We start from the raw sequence: 24,291 nt of genomic DNA on the forward strand, positions 1-24,291 counted from the left end.
CACGAAACTTTGGTTTGAATTTCATTTCAATCACTCTGAGATTGAAGAGACATCACTCATAATTGAGTGATAAATTAGGAAACTTTCAGAAAACTATGTTTGGGTTTATAGATGTACTGTATTTTACATTTTTTTTAATTCCGAATGTTATGTCATTAGAATGAAGAAAAAATCCAATATTTATAAGATAGATTTCGAAATTCGGCTGCATTCGCCCATTGTCGCGAAAAAACTAATGTTATGTCATTCCGGCAGAGAACACTGATTATTGGAGAATCTTACAGAACTGTTCTCATTTTCGTATCTTAACATATTTAGATAACAATAATGTGAATAAAGACCTAATTAGGGTCCTCAACTGATTTTTTAGTTATTTTTGATTTGATGACAGGTCTATTTCCGACTCGCATTCCATTCTTTCGACAGCGTTAGAGGGAAGTGGTCCTTCAACGTATCATCCGTGACACATTCTCCATCTTCCCCCGGCTGGCCAAGGGACCAGGCTTCGTCCTTTACCCACATAAAGATTTCACGGATTCGATAAACTCATTTTGGTATGTAAATTGTATCCGTTTCTCACGATGCGCACTAGATTGCATGTAATTTTTTTTGCGCCCGTGAACGTAGTCACGATCTAGCTATGATGGCAATGAACCGGAATGGGAAAGGGGCCAAATGTGTCTGCTGATTTGATGACATATTAAATGTCCCCATACTGTTACGAAATAATCCATTATATAAATGACGATTTCTTTGGGGTCATGATTTAATTATTCGTGTCTGTCGAGAATCGAATCGAGAGAAGCTGATTAGCATACGAGCTAGCTAGCGAGTCACCTAGCATTAGCCAACATCTGGTTTCCTCGAGTAAAAAGGCGAAAGTAAACCTTATCCTATATACTTTTGCACTCTTAGCTCATATTACAATCGATACCTAAAAACAAATAACGACAAATTAAACGTTATTGTGAAAGACTTGAAAATGTTACGATATGTCGACAGAAAATAGGCGGAACAAGCCCTGTAATTCTGTTTTGGCACTTCATGATGTACACCGAATGAGATTAAATACGAGAAATGTTTGGAAAAATCGAATTAAATATAAAAATTGACTATTTGTACTTATTTATTGTTCATTACTTACCACCACTTCTACATAAAGTAATTTGACCAAATAGATTAAATCAAGTGAGGATATTTTTATGACAAGGGAACCGGAGAGTGGCTTTTTGCTTGTGATTTTGAATGTTCTATAATTGTTATCCAGACTACAAGAGGCACCATCATGACGGACTCCAAATATTTCACAACAAACAAAAAAGGTAAGTGAAAAAAGTGTCTCAAAACACTGCCATTAATCTTCGATATACTCAGTCTTATTTTTCTTTTTTTTACACTCACGGAAAGACATCACAAAATGTATCTCCTTTGTGGTGTTGCAGGGGAGATTTTCGAGCTCAAGGCAGAGCTGAACAATGAAAAGAAGGAGAAGCGAAAGGAGGCAGTCAAGAAGGTTATTGCTGCCATGACGGTGGGCAAGGATGTCAGGTAAAATTCTGTCAAACTAGTCAGCATTGCGATAACTGCGGGATGGTGATTGAACCAGGACATCAATCAATTTGATTTGATTTGTTTGAACTTTTTTTTTCACATGGTGCAATATTATTATTTGACAAGACATTTTGATGGCTCATTTTATAATGTGAAATTGTTTACCTACACGTTTACAGGAAACATTTGGTATCACATTATTTGTTGAAGTTAGAGCTAGGTCTACCTTCTAACCGAGTGTCTTTCCAGCTCTTTGTTCCCGGATGTGGTCAACTGCATGCAAACGGACAACCTGGAGTTAAAGAAATTGGTGTACCTTTACTTAATGAACTACGCCAAAAGCCAGCCCGACATGGCCATCATGGCTGTCAACAGTTTCGTCAAGGCAAGCTTACGCACAATTTCCACTTGGCTTGGGTGCAGACTTTTCTTGCCGCCCTCATTGTCCAATTAGATTCAGTTCCAGACTTGGAAATAAACACAAGACAATGTTTTTTTTCCTCATCAATGTGTTTCACTTTGACTTGCTTTCAATGCAACAGGACTGTGAGGATCCCAACCCTCTCATCCGGGCCTTGGCTGTCCGCACCATGGGTTGCATCAGGGTGGACAAGATCACAGAGTACCTATGCGAGCCGCTACGGAAATGCCTCAAGGACGAGGATCCGTATGTGAGGAAGACGGCGGCGGTGTGTGTGGCCAAACTTCATGACATCAATGCCCAGATGGTGGAAGACCAGGGTTTCTTGGACTCACTGAGGGATCTCATCGCCGACTCCAATCCCATGGTAGGTAACCAGGCCTTGAAGATCTATTGTTGACAAAAAAAACATAGTACAATCCTCACCCCTTTGAATCTCTTTTTAGGTTGTTGCCAATGCGGTTGCCGCCCTGTCCGAGATCAGCGAGTCTCACCCTAACAGCAACCTGCTGGATCTCAACCCCCAGAACATCAACAAGCTTCTGACGGCCCTCAACGAGTGCACAGAGTGGGGGCAGATCTTCATCCTGGATTGCTTGTCTAATTACAACCCTAAAGATGAGCGGGAAGCTCAAAGGTAGCAATGCTGACAATTTCTAGAATTATTTTTCTAATAAACGCAACATTTAAAGACTGACTCCCCTCAATATTTTTCCCTGTCCCCAAAGTATTTGCGAGCGCGTCACTCCGAGGCTGTCCCACGCCAACTCAGCAGTGGTCCTGTCCGCCGTCAAGGTACTGATGAAGTTCTTAGAACTGCTACCAAAGGACTCCGACTACTACAACACCTTGCTGAAGAAACTCTCGCCACCACTCGTTACCTTGCTGTCCGGTGAGCCTGAGGTCCAGTACGTGGCTCTGAGGAACATCAACCTCATCGTCCAGAAAAGGTATGTGTGCTTCCATTCGAAACAGAGGACTCTGGTTTCTTTGTACTGATGGTTAATTCTTTAATGTGATTTCACACCACCGTAGAACTTCAAACAAGTACAAAACTATAGCTATTATTTACACATAAACATTTGGACTTTACATCGATGAAATAAAACATGCAATAAAATCGTACAAACCACTTTGCCCGCTTTCCGTCCGAAATGGAAGTTTTGATTTTCGTCCTTTTTATCTTTTCCTTGATAAACAGTACAGCGATTAAAGCATGTCCATTCTCGCCGTCTTCTCAGTAAAAATGAAACTTATAGAAGCGCGAAAAGTAAAACTTGTACCTGAAGTGACAACAACCCAACGTAATGTCAAGAAAAATAAAGCGCAGCCATCTGCTCGTCAACTATGGGATAGCAGTCATAGACAAACGTATCAGCAGCATTTACAGTATGTGTGTAACATGAGTGGTAATGAAACCAAAGTCTCAGTTTTTGACCTTTAATTTTTTTTGTTTTGAGTGTAGGCCGGAGATCCTGAAGCAGGAAATCAAGGTGTTCTTTGTCAAATATAACGACCCGATTTATGTGAAGCTGGAAAAACTGGACATTATGATTCGTTTGGCCTCCCAGGCGAACATTGCCCAGGTAAGTTATATGAACCAGGCCTCGCAGGACCTTTATTTTTTTAATGTGTGGTATTTCTTACCTTTGGAGGAAAAAAATACTTGGTGCCTCACAGGTTGATAGAGAATGGACAGAAAATAAGTTATCATATTTAAAAGTTTCATGCCGCCGCACAAAAGGCCCACAATGGAAGCACAGAAAATCTGGCGTCAATCTGAGGTGAACAGACACAACCTGTTAAATTGTCATCTTCATGTAGGAGTTCTGGCCTTGGACTAATTTACAACTTGGTCAACTCCTTCACAGGAAAGAGGTCATTAGCCAGGTTACAAATCGATCAGTTAATGGAAAGGACAACCAATTAAAAAGTCTAAGTTCTGTTGTTTTATAGTTGTTGGTGCTTGGGGCGTGGTATTCACGGTATTTATCTCTGACAGGTTCTGGCTGAGTTGAAGGAGTACGCCACGGAGGTGGATGTTGACTTTGTGCGCAAGGCTGTGCGTGCTATTGGTCGCTGTGCCATTAAAGTGGAGGTCTGATTGCTACTTTACTATTTTTATTTTGTCCAAATTTGTATTACGTGAACATCTAGCGTCTCGGACAATCTTGATGATGACTTCCTTTCTCTGTTCTGAATCATCCCAGCAATCAGCGGAGCGCTGCGTTAGCACCTTGCTGGACCTCATCCAGACCAAAGTCAACTATGTGGTGCAGGAGGCCATTGTGGTCATCAGGGACATCTTCCGCAAGTACCCTAACAAGTACGTCCCCTTTTCCTCGAAAACTAGCTTCGACGTCAATGAACCGCTAACCTCCAAGATGGTTAAAATACAAAGTAAGAGTGCCAGATTCCCCAAAATGACGTGACTTGTTCAAGGTACGAGAGCATCATTGCTACCCTGTGTGAGAATCTGGACTCTCTGGATGAGCCGGATGCTCGCGCCGCCATGATCTGGATCGTGGGCGAATACGCCGAGAGGATCGACAATGCTGATGAGCTGCTGGAGAGCTTCCTCGAGGGCTTCCACGATGAGAGCACCCAGGTGCACTTTTGTGATTTACTGTTGCTCACAAATCACAGCAACTTTCGAAATGATGAGTTGTCATGTTTGTCAGTTCTGGTAACCAATTTGCCACGTTAACTCATTCACTGCCATTTCTTACTGAGGTGCCGATAAAACACTGGCCAGACCTCTGGTAATGTTCTTTTCCCTTCCACGAGAGGGCAGCATTTCTCTTTCTTCCCCATGATAGCGCTTTGTTCCAGCTTCAGCTGTTGTTAAACCGCTATATAAACCAATATGTATTGTATTTTGTACATCCGCCCTCATTTCAAGCTCATATAACTCCACACCCATATAACTTACGAATTAACTATTTTTTTATGATAAAAGAGAGTTTAAGGTTTCTTACGCCACATTGAATGTTTATATAGTCCTAAAACTCAATATTCTGTGGGTCCTAGAATTTGAGTGACACTGACAAAAACCCTGGCACTGGAGTGGACACCTTTTTGCACATTGTCTAGCAGTGAATGAGTTAAAAGGTTTCAAGAGCAAAATGGTGGCATGAACAATGGTCTGTCTTTGACTTGCAGGTGCAGCTCACACTCCTGACCGCCATCGTCAAGCTCTTCTTGAAGAAGCCGTCTGAGACTCAGGAGTTGGTGCAGCAGGTCCTTAGCCTCGCCACTCAGGTGAAAAAAAATAATAACACCCGGAAATCGTAATGTACAATTTTTCACCTTTTGCAGTTTACGACACATATTTCAACCTTAAAAAAAGGCACACAATAAATTCTAAATACATTAATGTTCATTTTGCCATCTTCTTCAGGACTCCGACAACCCCGACCTGCGTGACAGGGGCTACATCTACTGGCGCTTGCTGTCCACGGACCCGGTGACCGCCAAGGAGGTAGTGCTGTCGGAGAAGCCCCTCATCTCCGAAGAGACAGATCTGATCGAGCCCACCTTACTGGACGAGCTCATCTGCCACATCGGCTCTCTGGCGTCCGTTTATCACAAACCGCCCAGCGCTTTTGTGGAGGGCAGCCACGGAATCCATCGCAAACACCTTCCTGTCCAGCACAGCAGGTATTAGATTCGATTAGTTTAGCCTTTATTAGTCTCGCAGTGGATACATTTACATTTCACAACAGCAAAGTGATGAAACAAAGAGGAAAGGAAAAGAAGAAGTAGAAAAACAAAGTACTGGAGCTGCTGTCCAGGCAGCCACTCTCATGGCGCCATCTTGAAGTTAAAAACAAAACAAATATGACTACTCAAAGACAGTCAGTAATTTAATTATACGCACTTTCTGCACACTATTTGTGGTATGAAGCACTTCAAAATGAAATAGGTCCTTTTCACCAGTGGATCAGGGACGTCATGGTGAAATGCGCACGTCTGCTACAAGCTAAGTTTTGTAAGCAAACACGAAGCTGTAGCATCCATTGATGAAAAGAGATGGTCTCACATCTCCTCTCCCGCGTAAATCCGTTTCAATTCCAAGCCGCGGCAGTTCCACGTATGCATCGGCGCTATTTTATTATTTATCATTTTATTTATAATAATAACAATAACAATACATTTCATTTATAAGCGCCTTTCAAAACTCAGAAGGTCACTTTACAGTCAAAGGATAAGTTTGTCTGTGGGTGAGCAGCGGCAGCCACACACGCCAGAGTTCGCTCAACCCGGAATAACTCAAATAGATAGAAAGCGAGCTCGCTAGGTATTAGATACAGTCGCTAATGTTCTTTTAATTGTGGGTGTTTTGAAAGGCACTTGTAAATTATTATTATTATTATTATTATTATTATTATTATTATTATTTGTTATTTGTTCCACCGGACAGTATTGATACAGGTGAGAGCCCGGTTAGCAGCGGGCCAGCTGCCGCCATGGACCAGCCGCACGTTATTCCCAGCCAGGGTGATCTGCTGGGTGACCTCCTCAACCTGGATCTGGGTCCACCGGTTAACGTGCCCCAGGTCTCCTCCATGCAGATGGGCGCCGTGGATCTTCTAGGAGGCGGCCTGGATAGCTTGGTGAGATTTGACAACATTCTGATGAAGTAAAAAGCAGTTTTTGTTTTGTCTATTAATAACCCTCATCGTCATATCATCACTAGCTAAGCGATATTACATATTACAGTATTTCCTCTAATTGTGTCCCTATTAGTTGAGTGACAAATAACTAAGTCATAAATATCGACTAAATCTCTCCTTTATCCCATCAGGTGAAAAAATGGATAGCATTCCCTTTCTTTACACATCCGCTATACACGCACCTTCACTTCATAAAACTCCTCAACTCATTTCAACCTAGTTCATGGGCACCTAGATACCACGAAATGCCAGTAAAAATCACAAAGTGAATCTCTTTAACTAACTAACATTGTTCTTTAGCAAAGGGATGTTAGTGCGACACGTTGTGTGTAAGGGGCAGTGAGGGCATCATTTTATTAATGTTGTAATTTTAAATGTGTTTTTACTCAATTCACACACACAGACACAAACTGCTCATCCTGCTAACCAAATCAGCAGCACCTCCTTCAACATAAACCTCAGAAAAATAAACATGTCTCTCTCTAGGAGGCCTACTTTTTTCTTTTTGGGATAAAAACAGTTTGTTGGTGAATATTTCAAGTTATTTTTGTTTCAGAATGAAGTAAAGGCTTCTATTAATGGCTTGCTATTGCTAAGAAAAGTCTGCCTTGTCTTTGTGTCTGTCTATTATGTTCTTTTTTTGTTTGGGGGGGGGGGTCCTTTTTTCTCTCTCCCTCTCTCCTGTAGCTGGGGGGAGACCTGGGCGGTGGTGTTGGGGGGAGTCCAGCTGTAAGTTCAAGCTCCTTCTGTTTGGCCGCCCGCCTTCTGCATGCTGCTGCACTTTTTAACCCACGACTGTCTCGAAATCGCCTTCTTCTGTATAATTTTAGCTTGCTGCCTCGCTGTCAACACTTGACACGTTTGTTCCGATTTACATGGATGTTGACATTTAGAAAACCTTCAGTTTGCTTTTGGAGTATTTCCTTTTTAGATTCAATAGCAAAAATCCTTGACTCATTCACTGTCAGACAATGTGCAAAAATGTGTCCACTCCTGTGCCAGGGTTTTTGTCACACTCAAATTGCAGGATCCACATAAGATTGAGTTTAGGATGACATAAACATTCAATGCAGCGTATGAAACTTTAGACTATCTTCTTTTATCATAAAAAAGTGTTAATTCCTAAGTTATATGGGTCTGTAGTTATCTGGACTTGAAATGGGGGCGGATGTACAGAATACAATAGAAACATTGATATATATATATATATATATATATATATATATATATATATATATATATATATAGCGCTCTAACAACAGCTGAAGCTGTAACAAAGCGCTAACATGGACAAAAGGCAAATGCTTCACCCTCATGGAAGGTAAAAATATTGCCAGAGATCTGACCAGCACTTTATCGACACCCCCATAAGAAAAACCAAAACCCGAACAAATTCGGGAATGGCGCTCCACGTCATGCTTTTCAATTCCTGAATAAATTCCGGAATGGCAGTGAATGAGTTAATGGGCAAAAGCATACAAAATTGCATCTGCCCTCCATTTGAGTTTGCTCACCTCTTCTTCTCATAAGGTTTTCGGTAACCCGGAGAACATTTGCATGAGCTTCTTGTGTAATTCTTCTCAGCTTCGCAGCACTTTTGTCGCTTCCGTGAAGCAAAATTCGCTTCATTCACCCCTTCCGCTTTTGTTGTGTTTTTTTTTTTTTTTTTTTTTGTTTCAGGTGGGACAAAATTTCATCCCTTCATCCGTCCCGAGCACTTTTGCGCCATCGCCCACTCCTGCCCCTCCGGCCGTCAGCAGCAGTGGCCTCAACGACTTATTTGAGCTCTCCACCGGTATGGCCATCACATCCGGAGGCTACGTGGCCCCAAAAGCTGTGAGTTTATAAACATTCAAAATTGATAAATCGAGATAAAAAAAAATGGGCCTGGAAGGTAACATCATGTCTTGATGTGAGGTCTGATTATTTTGAAAAAGCAGCTTGGGAAGTTAGGGGTGAAAAATAATTGAAGTTAGCGGGGGAGGGGGGGAGTCTGGGAAAGAATTGGGGTCCATTAGTAATTTCACCAACTGGGACAAAATTTGGTGGACTTATCTTAACTCATTCACTGCCAGACGATATGCAAAACATGTGTCCACTCCAGTGCCAGGGTTTTTGTCATTGTCACTCAAATTGCAAGACCCACAGAATATTGAGTTTTGGGACTACATAAACATTCAATTCAGTGTAACCAACTTTAGTCTCACTTCTTCCATTAGAAAAAAAAAGTGTTAATTCCTAAATTATATGGGTCGGGAGTTATCAAAGCTTGAAATGGGGGCAGATGTACAAAATACAATGCAATACATACATATTGGTTTATATAGCGCTTCAACAACAGCGGAAGCTGTAGCAAAGCGCTAACATGGACAAAAGGCAAATGCTTCCCTCTTGTGGAAACAAAAAAACATTACTAGAGGTCTGGCTAGTGCTTTATCAGCACCCCTGTGAGCAAAAAAAAACCTGAACAAATTCGAGAATGGCAGCGAATTAGTTAATAGATGCAAAGTTTGGACTTTTTTTTAGCAGTTGCACTACTGTATTTTCCAAGGTATGGTTGCCTGCTGTTAAAGCCAAGGGACTGGAAATTTCCGGAACCTTTTCTCGGCGCCAGGGCCACATGTACATGGACATGACCTTCACCAACAAGGCCCTGCAGCACATGACCGACTTTGCCATCCAGTTTAATAAAAACAGGTCAAGAAACGCTGTAGCTGTGACACCCTAGTCGATAACACCCCACTGTCGATTTAAAAACGTCTTTGTGGTTTACCGTAGCTTTGGGATGATCCCAACCAGCCCTTTGCCCATTCACACTCCACTGATGCCCAGCCAGGGTATCGACGTCTCTTTGCCCATCAATACCATCGGGCCAGTCATGAAGATGGACCCTCTTAACAATCTCCAGGTACCAAAACAAAATATGATTGACACGAGGGGATTTTGTTTAAAAAAAATCTACTTTACGCACAGGTGGCTGTGAAGAACAACATTGATGTCTTCTACTATAGCGTCCTCATCCCTCTCAACATATTCTTTGTTGAAGATGGAAAAATGGGTTGGTTGTTGTCTTTGAACATAAACAAAAATGGATAAAAAATAAAAAACTTGGGCACCATGAACCCATTTACGCCGAGCGTATTCATGTGAACAAAGATACATTTATTTTCAAATGCATTAATGTTGTTTCTTGCCACATTAGTTATTGTTAATTATATATTATTGTTAATGATATACTCTACTATATCTACTATTTGATACTCTGTTTTGATGTATTTTGATTTGTTAAAAATGAATTTACCTGTGTTCATATGAACACGCTCGGTGTAAATTGGTAAGAAAAAAACATTGCGGCGATAAATTCTTTTGCTCAAATTGACTTTTCAACTGTGCCTTTTCTCTCTCCTTAGAGCGACAGGTGTTCCTTGCCACCTGGAAAGATATTCCCAATGAAAATGAACTGCAGTATCAGATAAAGGAGTGCCACCTAAACGCAGGTAGATCCCTGTAAACAAATGCTTTTAAGTGACACGCAAGCCCATCAAAAAGTCCTTTTTAACTAATTCACTGCCTGACGTGCAATAATAATAATAATAATAATACATTTCATTTATAAGCGCCTAAAAATACATCCACTCCAGTGCAAGGGTTTTTGTCATTTTCACTCAAATTCCAGGACCCACAGAATATTGAGTTTTAGGAATACATCAACATTCAATTAAGCACAAGAAACCCTAATCTCTTTTTTTCATCCAACAAAAGTTAATTCCTAAGTTATATGGGACTGGAGTTATCTGAGCTTGACATGGGGGCGGCTGTATAAAATAAAATACAATACATTTTGGTTTATTTCGCACTTTAACACCATCTGAAGCTGTAACAAAGCGCTAACATGGGAAAAAAAAGGCAAATTCCATCTCAAAACCCACCTATTTAATATTTTCTGTGTAGCTCTATCTCTTGTTTCTATTTATAATTGTATTTTCCTTATTGTATTCTATTTGTAATTGTATTTTATTTATTATAGTATCAATGCTTGTCTGTGACTGTAGTGTCCTTGAGAGCTTTGAAAGGCGCCTACAATAAAATTTATTATTTTTATTATTATTAAATGCTGCCCCCTTGTATAAGGGAAAACATTCACAGAGGTCTGACCCGCGCTTTATTTATTATTCATGATACAAAATTTTCATTATTCTGTCATACTGATCCACTCTTCACTTGTTTTTTTTTTAATCTCCACCCACATGCTTCTCTCAGGATAACACAATCTCTTCCAAGCAAAGGAAATAGCAACGATAGTCATCAATGTACATATTTCAGAATAGCTACTTTCCCGTGATCGTAGTCCAGTACCATAGTTCAGAAATCCCATTAGAGTGATCTCATCTTTTTCCTTATAGCTACCTTATCTTACCTTACCTTAGCTAATAACACATTTGCTAATAGCCCATAGAGGAGCTCCCAGTTTTCGTGTGCTTGTAAAGCGGAACCTGTGAGGCCGAACGCAATCATTGCCGAGACTGGTTGTCTTACTACTGTATGTCTTTTATTTTGAAATCGCCTGCACTATATGTGATTTCATGGAATTCTGTCTATTTCCGTGTGGTTTACTTTGTTGTTAAAATTATGTAGAATGTCTTCATATTGTTTGTAAATGCCTAAAGGTGAATTTATTAGCACTTGTGTCAAGTGCCCGTGTGGTCAGTTATTTTGATCAACTATCAATACTTGCTGAACTTAGCCAATCACTCAAAATCAACTTTTCCCTTCATAGGTTCCAAATTAGTATGGTACAGTAGTGTCAATTTTTTTTCTCCTTTATTTATTTTTTTAAACTGAATCAAATTCCTCGCTTGCAGACACCGTGTCAGGCAAGTTGCAGAACAACAACATCTACACAATTGCAAAACGCAATGTGGAGGGTCAGGATATGCTCTACCAGTCCCTCAAACTCACCAATGGAATCTGGATACTGGCCGAGCTGCGTATTCAGCCAGGCAACCCCAATTACACGGTACAGTATTTCATCTGGACTGCATATAAAAAGTCTACACACCTGCTCATTTTGTAGGTGTTTTGGGGTGTGTAGACTTTTTGTCGCCAGTTTATGTACACGGCATGACTAAATCAAAACGATATCACAAATGCCTTATGTGTTCTGCTGATAGCTCTCCCTCAAGTGTCGGGCCCCCGAGGTGTCTCAATACGTGTACCAGACATACGACGCTGTGCTGAAGAACTGACGGGCTGTTTTGCACCTGCCATCCAACCTCAGTGTTACTCCCCAAGAAAAAAGATTTCCACCATGTAGATAACAAAAAAAAGGTAAATGTTCTAGTTCTGAATGTGTTTTCATTGTGATCACAGTTCCGATATACCATGTTACAATGTTATCGCTTCTTTTGCTGGGGAGAATTTCTAGGGAGGTGATATGGACTGTGAAAATGTGTCAATCATTCCAACCTTAAACGTCTTAACGTTGCAACTGATCAAAGAGAAATTGAACTTAACAGATTTTTTGGGGATTTTTTTTTGCGCACATGCATCTATCTGCATTTTTTTGATACTAGCTACTCTTGGGGGCAAGGGGCTAAACTCACTGAATTCAGCACATTTTAAAACCACTCCATATTTGTCACTTCAGCTGGTTTTTTTGGCTTTGTTAGCATTCCCATTATACTTATTTTATTTTTATTGTGACCAAATTATTACACAGCACTGGCTCAAAAGCTAAATGCAACGGACCTTTTCCAGCATGCTCACGCAATTACTTTTATAACCGTAAATTAGTAAGTACCCTTTTTTTTTTATTGACAAAATTATTGACAAAAACAACAAAAAATGCTCAAGAAATGCTATTTATTGTTCATCTACCTCCTTTCACACGAGCCTTTTGGTTTGGTTGCATTGCTTTCCATTCAATCTTTATTTTCCTTTTCGTTGTCAACGAGCCAGTTCAAACGATTTGCACCTCGGTTCATTCAGCCAAACTTTTTACAGGACCACGTTTTTGTTTTCTTCTGACTCTCGCTACTTACTTATGACCCCTCGTAGGTTGGCGCTTCAGGTGGAAACAACAGAGGCCCCTTGTGTAGATTAGTGACGTCATTTGTGTCGATATAAACAAGCTATTATGGCATTACCCTTTATATGTTAATACAAGTAAGCCGGCGTCAAATAGAAACGGCTGTGTGAGTGTACCATTCATGTTGGTGGCATTATATATTAAAAATAAATAAATAAAAAAGTCCACTTTTATCCCATATCATGGGTTTATTTTTATGCATATTTAGCCACGCTCCCATAAACGTGCTAAACAGTCATGAATGATGATAGAAAATTGCAATGTTGTTTCATGTCTTTTTCGCCATATCGCAAGTGATTTGTTACTGTACCACTTCAGAGATCAATAAAGTGTCACCATTATGTTTTCTGTGGTCAATAATTTTATTTTTTTTAATACGGGAAAAACAACAGACAAACAGGGTTGGTTTTTTTTTATTTTTGGGGGATGTGGGTGTGAATTCTCATTTTTTGGCTTTTGCTTTTTTTATTGACTTGAAAAAAACTTGATTTTAAAAGTGACAATTTGGTGACTTCATCCTTTTGGCAATCTGAAACAAAGACAGATTAAAGGGGTGAAATCACTAAAACTTTTTGGGTGTTCGTTTGTGTATGCCTTAAATTTTGGATCACCGATTAAAAATGTCTTACCACAATGGCCTCTCCGATGTTTATCTGAGCCACTTGTGACGCCGCAACTCTTTGAGGGAAGGCCGTTCTTCAGGCGCCGCGGTCAGGCTCTTCTGAAGGAAATCCCGACAATCTTGGTCCAACAAACGCGAGGAGAAACGTGAGACATTTTCATCACATTAAAATTCTTATTTGATTCAAAATGTTAGTTATCTATTTTTTTGTTTTGTCCTAGTTTTGTATATGTCGAGTTAAGAGCAATTGTGTTCAAGCAGTTGAATAAAAATCCGACGCTACACATTTTTATTGGTGGTGTAAATGGTCATGGAATTTTCTTCCTTTGGGAGTGCAGTTGTCCCCCACATATTCACGGTTCAGCATTTATTTATTTTTTGGGTGGGCGGGTATTTTTTATGTGATTCACTGCCAGACGAAATGTCCACTCCAGTGCCAGGGTTTTTGTCATTGTCACTCAAATTCCAGAACCCACAGAATATTTACTTTTAGGACTACACAAACATTCAATGGAGCATGAGAAACCTGAGACTCTCTTCTTTCATAGGAAAAAAAGTGTTAATTCCTAAATTATATGGGTCTGGAGTTATTTGAAATGAAAAAAAAAATGTAACTATCCTCCAAACTCAGAAAAAAAGTTAATTCCTAAATTTGATGTGTCTGGAGTTATTTGAGCTTGAAATTGGGGCGGCTATACAAAATACAATATATACATATTGATTGATATAACGCTTTAACAGCTGAAGATGTAACAAAGCGCTAACATGGACAAAAGGCAAATGCCACTCCCTCGTGGAAGGGAAAACATTGCCAGAGGTATGACCAGTGCTTTATCGGCACCCCCACAGCAAGAAAAACCAAATCCCGAACATATTCGGGAAAGGCGCTCCACGTCATGCTTTTCAATTCCCGAATTTGTGAATGGAAGTGAATGAGTTAAAATAATTGTTATCTTTACTTGTATCATAGCCATAATAGAGAACCTTTCTTGTCATTTTTGCTCATACTAAAATCAAAAATGAAGAATCATTTCACATATGTTCCTTACCGTCTGAAAACTTCTCGCTAATTTTTATCTCCTCTTTGAGGTACCCTTCTGTTTGAAAATCCACTTCATTGTGGAGGATTTCAAAAAGCACCGTCCCGATCTGCCACGAGGTGGTCGGGCCCGCCCGGTACCATTGGTGGCGAAGCCACTCAGGGGGTTCCAGAGAAGGAGTTCCTGAACCACACACCTCAGCGTAAGACCAAAACATTTCAACTTCAAAATTCAGTCATTCACTCTTACCGAAAAAGAGTCTGTAAACAGATCTTTTCTTCGTAAAGCAACTCAGTCCAAAGTCGATGATTCGGACGTGAAGTCCATCGGGGGTGCTCTCGATCAGGATGTTTTCGGTCTTGATGTCACGATGGAAGATGTGCTTCTCTTGAAGTTTCTGAGCCACATCTAGCAACTGTTTCAGGATGATCTGTGAAATAAAAACATTGTCCTGAGTTTGATGTAGGTTTTCTCATAGCCTTCCTCCTCTAGTGTACCTTAGCCTCGCTCTCGTCAAGACACCCTCCTTTCTTGCTAATGTATTCAGTCAGATCTTCAGCAGGAACGGGTCTCTCCATGACCAGAATGAGCTTCTGTCCCAGGTCATACCAGTCCAGTAGAGTGACGTAAGGCGAGCGTCCCTCAGGCAAATCTTTGGCAAGCTTCTTCATAACAGCCACCTCCGATGACATATTGATCCTGTCCTTATTCTTCTGAAACAAGGTGAGTACAGTATTGATCCACATTAACAGTTCTGCAAAGTTTTTTTCTTACCGGTAGAGTTATATTATTGTCTTTTGGGATGTGCTTGATGGCCACCTACAAAAGTAAAAACTGAAGTCAATGCAGTCTCAACGTACTGTAGATGTCTTCAATGCTTATATGCGTGGTTTGCGCGTATGTAATACCAGTGGCGGACCGTCAAGGCCTGCAAAGCCTTCTCTACTGGCTTCTATTAGCTTCGTTTCATTGCTTTCCCCCCTTTTGCGCTTCATCCAGATGTGTTTTCGTATTTAAGCTTTTAACCAATCACATTTCAGCCATCATTTGTTACCAGGGTCAGAAATCGACCGGGACACCTTTGGAATCAGTTCTGCAGGCCATGTCCAATCAAATGTCGCTCAAACTGTTGCTCAGACCAATCAGAGTCCGAGTTGGCGACCCAAAATGGGGACCGATGCCTTCTTGAAGGTCGTCAGTTTTTGCAAAGTGATTAGCCAATCATAGTTTGCAAAAACTGCTCTGATTACAAGCCACTACTAATAGAGTGTTTATTTAATAGCAGTTTTGTCTACCCACAACGGCTGAACGAGAAGAAATGGATTTGGTTGGAGATTTACTGTGAGCCATTATCAAGACGGACTTTTCAAGAAAAAAAATGGACATCATTAAGGTCGGTCAGTTATTTCCTGGCTAATTGTACCCTCTAGTCGACTTGTCTGTATTGATTCAGACATAGCACTACTGAAGGCCTAGCGATGAAATCCACGGCCCGCCACTGTGTAATACTCACATGTGTAATACTCACTGGGAAATTGTCTATTTTGCGATAGCCGGCAAAGACGGATCCACAGCCTCCTATGGCTAGCAGTCTCTCTTGCGCGTATTTCAGCTCCAGTTGAGCTATAAACGGCAACGCAAAGAGACTTTTCTTGTGTTCACGGTTAGCATGGGGCTATGGGTGAACACAACTAAACTAGAAAATGATGACAATACAATACAATACATATTGATTTAAACAATCATCTGTCCATTCCATGAACATCTGTCTTATCATACCTCCATCTATTCAGTCGCCATATGGTATGTTTTCCTCTTATCTTGTCATGTTCATTAGTCAACCTAAGTCCTCATTAACTCATTCACTGCCACATGATGTGCAAAGATGTGTCCACTGCAGTGCCAGGGTTTTTGTCATTTTTACTCAAATTCCACGACCCACAGAATATTAAGTTTTAAGACTACCTCAACATTCAACGCAGCGTAAGAAACCTTAGTGTCTTCTTTCATCAAAAAAAAAAAAGTTAATTCCGAAGTTATATGTAGGTACGCTAGTGATCTATATTCCACCGCGATTGTTTCTGTCCAATGAACCGAGCACACTCTGTACTCGCAGTCGTATGATTGCATTTTTGTATAGTACGTAATTGTTTTTCGTCGAATTTTCCAAGCTATGCAGCTTATGGTGACGTATTACATGTTTCCCCTCCATGCTGGTTATTGAAATTTCAGAATACGACAACGAGAAACAGGGGAAAAAATGGATTGAAGTTTACGCTCTTTTTGCTAACACTACAGTTCATAAAGGTGAGTAAGTTGTATTTTATAACTCATAGAAGTGGTAGAATATATATTTTTCTCCATAACAGCCAAGTTTCAAGCAAAAAGAAGAATTAGCATATATATTTCTAGAGCTTGCAATTTTCTTTCCTAGTCTTCAGTGACAGCCAATAATAAAGAACTTGGTCACATATTTTCATTGTTTTAACTGTGTAAGAACAGGCAGAAAATCCCTTCATATTTTGAAAATTAAAAATTTCATTATTTCCTTATTATTTGTCATAGTATACAGTTGACATTTTTATTTTACTATGCTTAGAATATCTTGTTTTTCTATCTTTTAACCCTCCCACCCCATCCCCTTTCAAATTGCTGATGTGGACTGCAAATTTCCCCATTGTGGGACGGATAAAGGTTTTCTGATTTTCTGATTGATAGAGCAATAATCTTTACATCATTTGAAATCTATTTAAATGTACTTTAATATGGTATTAAAAAATCTGTGATGAATTATTGAAAAATGTTGTCACATCCCTATTATATGGATATGGAGTTATCTGAGCTTGAAATGGGGGCCACTGTACAAAATACAATACATACATAATTTATATAGCCTTTTAACAGCTGAAGATGTAACATCGCGCTAAAATGGACAAACAGCAAATCCTGCCCCCTTGTGGAAGGGGAAAACATTGCCAGAGGTCTGACCAGCGCTTTATCAACACCCCCCAAAAATTCGGGAATGGCAGTGAATGAGTTAATCTTTTTTTTTTCAACCTACCAAACTTTTTTTCTGAAATTCAAAAAGTTAGACCAACCCCAACAAACTCCCGAGACGTCGTCATCACTAGTTTTCATCATCTTCGGGTGGACGCTTGGTTCCTCTCCATCGATCGCAGGGAAGTCTCCTACTTGAGAACTTTGTAAGCCTGCTACAAGATAATAACATACTCTACATTATTCCCGTTCTCAAGAAATATTTGAGAGCTGCACTTCATGAAGTTAAAGGTTGGAGCAGATGCACCCACCATTGTCTCCGGAATTGCCGGAGGGCTCCTTGTCCTCTGGAAGCTCACCTTTCCTCTTTTTCCTGGCTGGACTCGTAGCATCCTCCTCCACTTTCCTCTTTGCTCCCGGGGCTCGAGCATCTGCCTCATGGCTGTGTGAGGTTTCACAAAGGAGCACCCGGCCTGCCCTAAGGCAGCGTGTCCTGTCGGGACTGGACCTCATTTTTATACTATTGCTTCCATGGTCTGCCTTTGGGGCCTGATGGCTTAGCCGCGTTCTGCAATCCGTCGGTACTTTGAAGACAATATTGGATTTTTTGTTGGCTAGTCATACAACAATCTTTGGCCACTTAATGACACTTGATGAAAGTGATGTATTTTACAATAATATGGTGATTTTAACAAATTAAATGTCCGATGTTATTTACAAGATGTGACCTGCGTAATAATAAAAGTTAATTTCTAAGCGCCTTTCAAAACTCTCAAGGACACTTTACAGTCACAGGATTTTTTTTTGTGTGTAATGATCTGGTTTCATTTAAATTTCTCTGATGTATTTAAAGGACAACCGACACCATATTTTTGTTTCCTAACTGACATCAGAAAACGTTTTATAGCATCCAAAATACCCAAAACACGCAGGCTGATATTTTTAGTCAAATGCAAAACACCAATAAAAATGAGTTAAGGTGTCCCAAAACTACTTCAAAATGACCCCTGAGATGCCGAGTTTCAGAAGGTCCCGCCCCCTTGTTCGTGATGTCACGCCAGGACGTCTTGCCTTGCTCGAGAATCAAAACAATGCCTTCAGATTCGGAAAAGATGCTTTCTTGTTACTTATCCAGTTATGAATATGATTCAAATAGTTCTGAAGAGGAAGGCATAAATGTTTGCAATCGATTAAAGAAGTCCTATCAGATCATTTTGAGGTGTCTGGACTCCAAAAATGCACAAAATGGCGCCCAAGTTCCGTTGGAAATTGGCTCATTTGTCTGCTGGGAATTTGTGTCCACTAGTATCAAATAGTAGTCTTGGTGCAACACACAACGATTCACCATCACATTATTTATGTTTTCCTTCTAATTTTGTCATCAACATGATGTTTTTAGACCAAACAAAGTACCCAAAATGCATTGCGTGTGTCACTTTCTCGGTCAGCTGCGTTCCTGACGTGATGTCACGTCAGGAATCGTCACCAACTTGAAAACAAGACTTCCTGAATATTCAGCGCAAGTCTTAAAACGTAAACTATAGCTATATGCGGTGGAATCTTTGTAAAATACGCTCAGTAGAAGTCATTTGAAGTGATTTTACAAATTATGGACACAGCATGTCCGGAGGCGTCGGTTGTCCTTTAATACACTGTTCCATCCACCACTTGCAATTCAGACTGTACAACAAATTCCTTTTGAGTTCTAATTAACTATTTTTTTGAGGTATGGTGTGACATTTTTCTGTAAAGAGTGTACTTTGATTCAAAAAGGGTGGCGGAAAAGTGTATGTATGCACATTTTTTCACATTTAAATTGTTGCATAAGTCTTAGAATGAAGTTGTACTTGACATTTACTTACCTTTTGTCATTAGCTTCCTCAGCTTTGCAAACAAAGGGCATTTTTTGTGACCAGAATTCATCTCATGAGGGGGCCCAATCGTGGTAAAAATGAATAGACAAACAAATGCATGTTTTTTTAATATGCATAAAGCAAAAACAACAGTCACCATTATTTTTTTGCCGCTGGGGGGCGCGGGGGGTAATTTGGGGGGGTGATCTTGCACACCCTCCCACCCCTGCCGTTCAGGCAGACCTGTATGCCTCTCGAAGATGCGCATTTGGCGTCACGCGTGGACACTTGCATTCTTTAGTTGAGTGACTTTTGTGTGTGCATGGCGGACTTTGGAGTTGAGCTCCGGTCGCGTTTTGTACACCTTTCGAACGCCGATTTCGCAAGAGCGGCGTTAGTTCGACGTGAGTCCAGGTGACGTTTATGGTGTGATGTCATCAACACGCTGCCAGGGCTCGTTTAAATTAATTACGAAGCCATCCTCATTTGTGTCTGATGCAGAGCTCAATTTTTCCTCATATTTTACATAATTATGAGTTGTTTTAATGACTCAACTTACCTAAATGCGGTTTTCTTCATTATCAACGCATTTAAATCATTACAGAAATGTTAATTTATTTACAGTAGTTTAAAAAATATGCGACGTGACGTCATATCCGGGGGTGGTTATATTTTAGTTCTGTCTCAACTACAGGCTGTATAATATATATGAACGAAAATTGAATGTTCTTGTATTGTGCCTGAGCATTGACATTGTTACAGAAGTATGTAATTTATTTACGGCTGGAAAAAAAAGCGCCTGACGTCATATCCGGAAGTGGACTGGGGAAAACTGAGTCGGATAGTCAACATGAAGTTGATGACCGTGGTAGAACCTGTCTCCAGACTCAAAATCAACATATGGATTCTATTTCTGTCCTGTCTGGATTCATTTCACACACGTTAGTAATATTTTTGTTCTTTATCTAAACTTGAAACGAGAAAAAAATGCTACCACAGGCTGTGTAATATCCAATATTTTTGTATTGTTGTGCTTGATCAGAAGAAAAAAAATGCTGTGGGCGATTAGTAGTGAGCAGTATGAAATTTAGAATTGCAAGATATATCCACGCGTCACATAAATTATTCATTCAACTTTGTTTTCATATTATCTCAATGAGAATTATCTAAACCTGATTATACAATTTTATTTGTCGTCATTGCATGTTTTGGATTATGGTTCCATTTTATTTTTCGTTAATTGTCTTATTGCAAAATAATATTACACATACGATAAAAGCATTGAAGTTAAATGTATTATAATTATGCATATAATTTATGCAGGATTTTAGTTACAATACTACAAAATATAATGGCGTCATGGAAGTGATATGGGTTTGTTTTTGGACAAGACCATCGCTTACACTTTTCTATTTGTATGTGAGAGTGTTTGCTGGTCTGTCAATTTTGTGTGACATTAGTTTTTCTTGAGAGGAAGTTCTTTTTTTCTGCGTGTGTGTGTGTGCGTGTGTGTACTTGTGTCCGGCCTTCACTCACTGCCCTGCCATTGTTCCAAGCTGCAAAGTCACTGAGCAGCTCTGTTTCTCCAAAAGCTAGAATAGCATAGCGGAGCCTGGCAGCTGTATAGCTCCGAGTGCCTGCCAATAGTGAAACAATGGGCACTTTTATTTACGGATGCTGGCCAATGCATCCTACACACTTTGACTTGACGTTACCATGGCGGCGCAGAGCTGCTCTGCAAAAAGTCTTTCACCACCAAAGCCTGTTCAGTCACCACTAAAGCCTGATTTATGTCTCTGCAGGTGTGGTGCTAGCAGTTAACATGACGCTTCCCAGTTCTCTCATCCGAGGCACGCTTGGAGGTGAAGCCCTCCTCTCAGTTGACTATGTCAGCTTCAGCACCGACCTTCCCGTCATCAAGTGGCAGCTCCACCGGGAGAAGCTATCCACCGTCGTGCAGTCCATCGGAACCGACATCGTAGGGACCCTGAGGCCCGAGTACCGGGACCGTATTCTGATTTTCCAGAATGGATCCCTGCTCATGCACAATTTAAGGTTTTCGGACGAGGGGACGTATTATGTGGAGATCTCCATCACGGATGATTCATTCATAGGCGAGGGGAGTGTCACACTCACTGTGGATGGTAGGAGGCCCACTGTCATGAAAGATGGTCATAAATTGTTATTATTATTATTATTATTATTTGTTATTTGTTTGTTATTATTTTTTATTTTTTATCCCTTATCCCTTATTCCATATCCCATTTTAAATGTAAAATTTTTAATTTTTAAATTTTAAATTTTACATTTTTAAATTTTAAATTTTAATCTCATGTTTCATCTTTTTATTTTTATTTTTTTTTTTTATTTTATTTTTTATTCTTTTTTATTATTTTTTTTTAATTTATTTTTTATTTTTTATTTAATTATAATTGGTATGCATTATATGCATGTATGTACACAGAGCCCCTGTCCAGTGCTTACATCCACATGGAATCATCATCAGTGCTGGAGCGCAGCGAAAACGTGGTCCTCAACTGCTCCCATGAGGCAGGTACTCGGGCCACATACAAATGGATGAAAGGTGGCGAAGCGCTAGGCAACGACAGCAGATTGCAGATGTCATCTGACCACAAGCTCCTCACCATCACTCGCATCATCATGGCGGATGATGACGTCTACAGCTGTGTGGTCGTAAACCCTGTCAGCGCTGTAACCAGCTTACCCATCAGGTTGAGCGTGTACAGTGAGTATTCGGTTTTTATTGACATTTCACACAGGACAAAAACATGCCTTTGAGTATTGTTATACTTAGAACTACTATATATTGTATAATAATTATAACATTGTGACAAATAGCCAAATTCATTGATAAAATCAGTTCATCACCCAGCTCTAAGGTACTTGTACAAAAATTATATGATGGAGACCTGGGAACGGATTATTCTCATTTTAATGGTTTCCTATGGGAAAAATGTTTTTGGGATACACACTTTTCGCCTTACACACTCTGGGAACCAATTAAATTTGTAAGCCAAGGTCTCACTGTACTTGAATAGAAAGAAGTTCCATCTATATCATCCTCTCCACTGGTGGCATCTTCCTCCTTATCACCTTGGTAACAGTGTGCGCCTGTTGGTCACCTTCCAAAAAGTATGTTTCAAAAAAAAATCCCTGATATTATATCAATCAATGTTGTGATGCAAGTAATATTTATTTATGTTTAGACCAAAGCGGCCAACAAGAAAGTCTTTTTCCAGGTTTTATAACCAAAGCAGATCGACTTGTGACACAGGTATGAAGTTATAATGTGAAAATATGGATGCAACAATATTAGTTGTCTTTTTTTTTGTTTTATTTTCATTATCTCACATTTGAAATAAAATCTGAATATTTCAAAATGTATTTTGTTCCCCTACTGTAGTTGATAATGTTTCAGATATGGCACAGTGCAATGGGAAGAAAACCGAGACCTCACTTTACGTCCTGGACCAAAACGTAAATTATAGATAATGTCGAATGTTTGTTTGATTGTTTGCCTAACAATTAAACCATTCTCTTTATTTCTTTTATTTTTGCAGGATCTTTCCCCAGGTGTCTATTCTATCAGCAGCACTGTATCTACTTTGGAACCAGAGCATCCTCCCAGCTACATGAATTATGTTGATTCTCTTACGCGAGCTACTGCCCGCTCCAACCAACTGAAAGTATAGCATAATTTAGATAGAGATATATGCTTTTTATTTTAGAATAAACCCTTTCCGCAAAAGTATTTTTTTCACCGTTATTTTTGTAATAATACAAATGCTCACTTGTAGATAATAAACTGTTGCTATCATGCAAAATACTGTCTGTTTCAATCACATTTATTTCACTACGATTTTGATATGGAATTTAAAACGTAATTTCGTGATATTGTGACTAATGTCTCAAATTTTCAGTTTTACTACTTGTAAATATTCAACTTTTGATATGAAACATGACTTTGATCGAGTACATTTGCTAGCAGGCTACATTAGCATTACTCAATTCCTGACGTCACTCGAGGGCGAATTTGACAGTGTCACGTGACCTTTAATTTTTACAACAAACGGAAGTTCGTCCATTTTTTTAAGTTAGACTATCGTAGACAGTTGAGTACGACTCTAGTTCGTACATGTATTAGCGTGATGGGCCTAATAATTACGATATTAACTATTTTAATATAAGAGAAACTAGATTTTTTTTCCAAGAGGCTTCGTCAGCGAACTAAAGTCTGACTGGTCGTATGACCTGGTGGCGCCGGACACAGCTATGATAGGTCCCTACTCTCAGGTTGGGGGAGGCGCGGGACCCCCCCCTGTGGCCCCACTGATTGTTCCTACATTCCTGACTAACGATTGGCCTATTACACCCACTCCCCCCGGTATCACCTCATCAGCATAACGACCCTCATCAGCATTGCGAAAGTTGCCTAACCTGTTTTGCCTGAGCAGGCTATTGTATGAACGATCCAAATTGAACCTCACCCCACCAGACCGGTTTAATGAAGGATTTTGTTGTTTTATAAGAATCGCCTCTTTTACCCCCCTTTCAAACCATCTATGTTCTTTCGCTAAGATTTTAACCTCATTGTCGTCAAATGAGTGGTTAGTAGCTTTTAGGTGCAAATGTACTGCCGATTGGGGTCCACTAGTATTATCCCTGCGATGTTGATAAAGTCTTTTTTTGAGAATTTGTTGAGTCTCCCCAATGTACTGCTCTTTACAATTTTCATTCTTACAATGTATGGAATAAACTACATTACTTTGTTTTTCATTTGGTAGCCTATCTTTTGGATGCACTAATTTTTGCCTTAACGTGTTTATCGGTTTGAAATAAGTAGGAATTTTATGTTGCCAAAGGACTCTTTGTAATTTTTCAGAAACTCCTGCAATGTACGGTACTGCTACTCCTCTCCTTTTAGAATCTTGAGAATTATTGGTTTCGTTCGCTATTCTTTCTTTCTGACATTTGTTGAATGACCACTGAGGGTACCCACAGTTAGTGAGTGCTCTCCTGATA

The 24,291-nt window shown here is 39.9% G+C and overlaps 3 protein-coding genes across 7 annotated transcripts; 2 read left to right on the plus strand and 1 right to left on the minus strand.

Moving 5' to 3' along the window:
- Positions 1-412: 412 nt before the first annotated feature.
- ap2b1 (adaptor related protein complex 2 subunit beta 1) lies at positions 413-13,077 on the plus strand. 2 transcript variants are annotated; one of them, XM_089016262.1, is made up of 22 exons: positions 414-554; positions 1,268-1,322; positions 1,443-1,548; positions 1,801-1,936; positions 2,094-2,339; positions 2,419-2,609; positions 2,701-2,922; positions 3,438-3,558; positions 3,975-4,070; positions 4,183-4,298; positions 4,415-4,580; positions 5,135-5,233; positions 5,373-5,632; positions 6,396-6,588; positions 7,336-7,377; positions 8,329-8,484; positions 9,200-9,345; positions 9,427-9,556; positions 9,622-9,706; positions 10,059-10,145; positions 11,511-11,665; positions 11,820-13,077. In XM_089016262.1, the coding sequence occupies exons 2-22, from the start codon at positions 1,286-1,288 to the stop codon at positions 11,892-11,894; spliced, it is 2,865 nt and encodes a 954-aa protein (XP_088872388.1). In that variant the 5' UTR covers positions 414-554; positions 1,268-1,285; the 3' UTR covers positions 11,895-13,077. The 2 variants fall into 2 exon arrangements, with proteins under 2 accessions (XP_088872389.1, XP_088872388.1); XM_089016263.1 differs by lacking the exon at positions 7,336-7,377 and having other exon boundaries at positions 413-554.
- On the minus strand, positions 12,470-19,516 carry LOC148886620 (serine/threonine-protein kinase pim-2-like). Its single transcript, XM_089016270.1, has 9 exons — positions 19,258-19,516; positions 17,707-17,979; positions 17,497-17,610; positions 15,912-16,021; positions 15,173-15,217; positions 14,896-15,111; positions 14,648-14,828; positions 14,408-14,581; positions 12,470-13,477 (listed from the first exon to the last, which is right to left on the minus strand). The coding sequence occupies exons 1-9, from the start codon at positions 19,514-19,516 to the stop codon at positions 13,386-13,388; spliced, it is 1,464 nt and encodes a 487-aa protein (XP_088872396.1). The 3' UTR covers positions 12,470-13,385.
- Positions 15,181-23,080, plus strand: LOC148886621 (hepatic and glial cell adhesion molecule-like). Of its 4 annotated transcripts, none has more exons than XM_089016268.1 (7): positions 15,181-15,791; positions 21,051-21,419; positions 21,713-21,994; positions 22,308-22,401; positions 22,476-22,543; positions 22,673-22,746; positions 22,830-23,080. In XM_089016268.1, exons 2-7 carry the CDS (start codon positions 21,071-21,073, stop codon positions 22,959-22,961), a joined length of 999 nt encoding a protein of 332 aa, XP_088872394.1. In that variant the 5' UTR covers positions 15,181-15,791; positions 21,051-21,070; the 3' UTR covers positions 22,962-23,080. The 4 variants fall into 4 exon arrangements, with proteins under 4 accessions (XP_088872394.1, XP_088872395.1, XP_088872392.1 ...); XM_089016266.1 differs by lacking the exon at positions 15,181-15,791 and adding an exon at positions 19,941-20,189; XM_089016267.1 differs by lacking the exon at positions 15,181-15,791 and adding an exon at positions 19,946-20,189 and having other exon boundaries at positions 21,051-21,392.
- The last annotated feature ends 1,211 nt before the right edge of the window (positions 23,081-24,291 follow it).

This window comes from Hippocampus bargibanti, linkage group LG16, assembly GCF_051943395.1.
Source record: "Hippocampus bargibanti isolate YZ-2025 linkage group LG16, ASM5194339v1, whole genome shotgun sequence".
Classification (NCBI taxonomy): Eukaryota; Metazoa; Chordata; class Actinopteri; order Syngnathiformes; family Syngnathidae; genus Hippocampus; species Hippocampus bargibanti.

Bases quoted from the DNA above. Each gene is read 5' to 3' on its own strand.
- LOC148886620 (XM_089016270.1), bottom strand. From the start codon at position 19,516: ATGCGCATCTTCGAGAGGCATACAGGTCTGCCTGAACGGCAGGGGTGG. The intron at 17,980-19,257 runs GTAAGTAAATGT...TTGTCTTCAAAG, and splicing joins GAGGAAGCTAATGACAAAAG to TACCGACGGATTGCAGAACG. The intron at 15,112-15,172 runs GTAAGAAAAAAA...ACCTTGTTTCAG, and splicing joins ACAATAATATAACTCTACCG to AAGAATAAGGACAGGATCAA.
- LOC148886621 (XM_089016266.1), top strand. From the start codon at position 20,099: ATGAAGTTGATGACCGTGGTAGAACCTGTCTCCAGACTCAAAATCAAC. The intron at 20,190-21,050 runs GTTAGTAATATT...ATGTCTCTGCAG, and splicing joins TCTGGATTCATTTCACACAC to GTGTGGTGCTAGCAGTTAAC. The intron at 22,747-22,829 runs GTAAATTATAGA...TTATTTTTGCAG, and splicing joins TTTACGTCCTGGACCAAAAC to GATCTTTCCCCAGGTGTCTA.
- ap2b1 (XM_089016262.1), top strand. From the start codon at position 1,286: ATGACGGACTCCAAATATTTCACAACAAACAAAAAAG. The intron at 2,340-2,418 runs GTAGGTAACCAG...ATCTCTTTTTAG, and splicing joins TCGCCGACTCCAATCCCATG to GTTGTTGCCAATGCGGTTGC. The intron at 4,299-4,414 runs GTACGTCCCCTT...GACTTGTTCAAG, and splicing joins TTCCGCAAGTACCCTAACAA to GTACGAGAGCATCATTGCTA.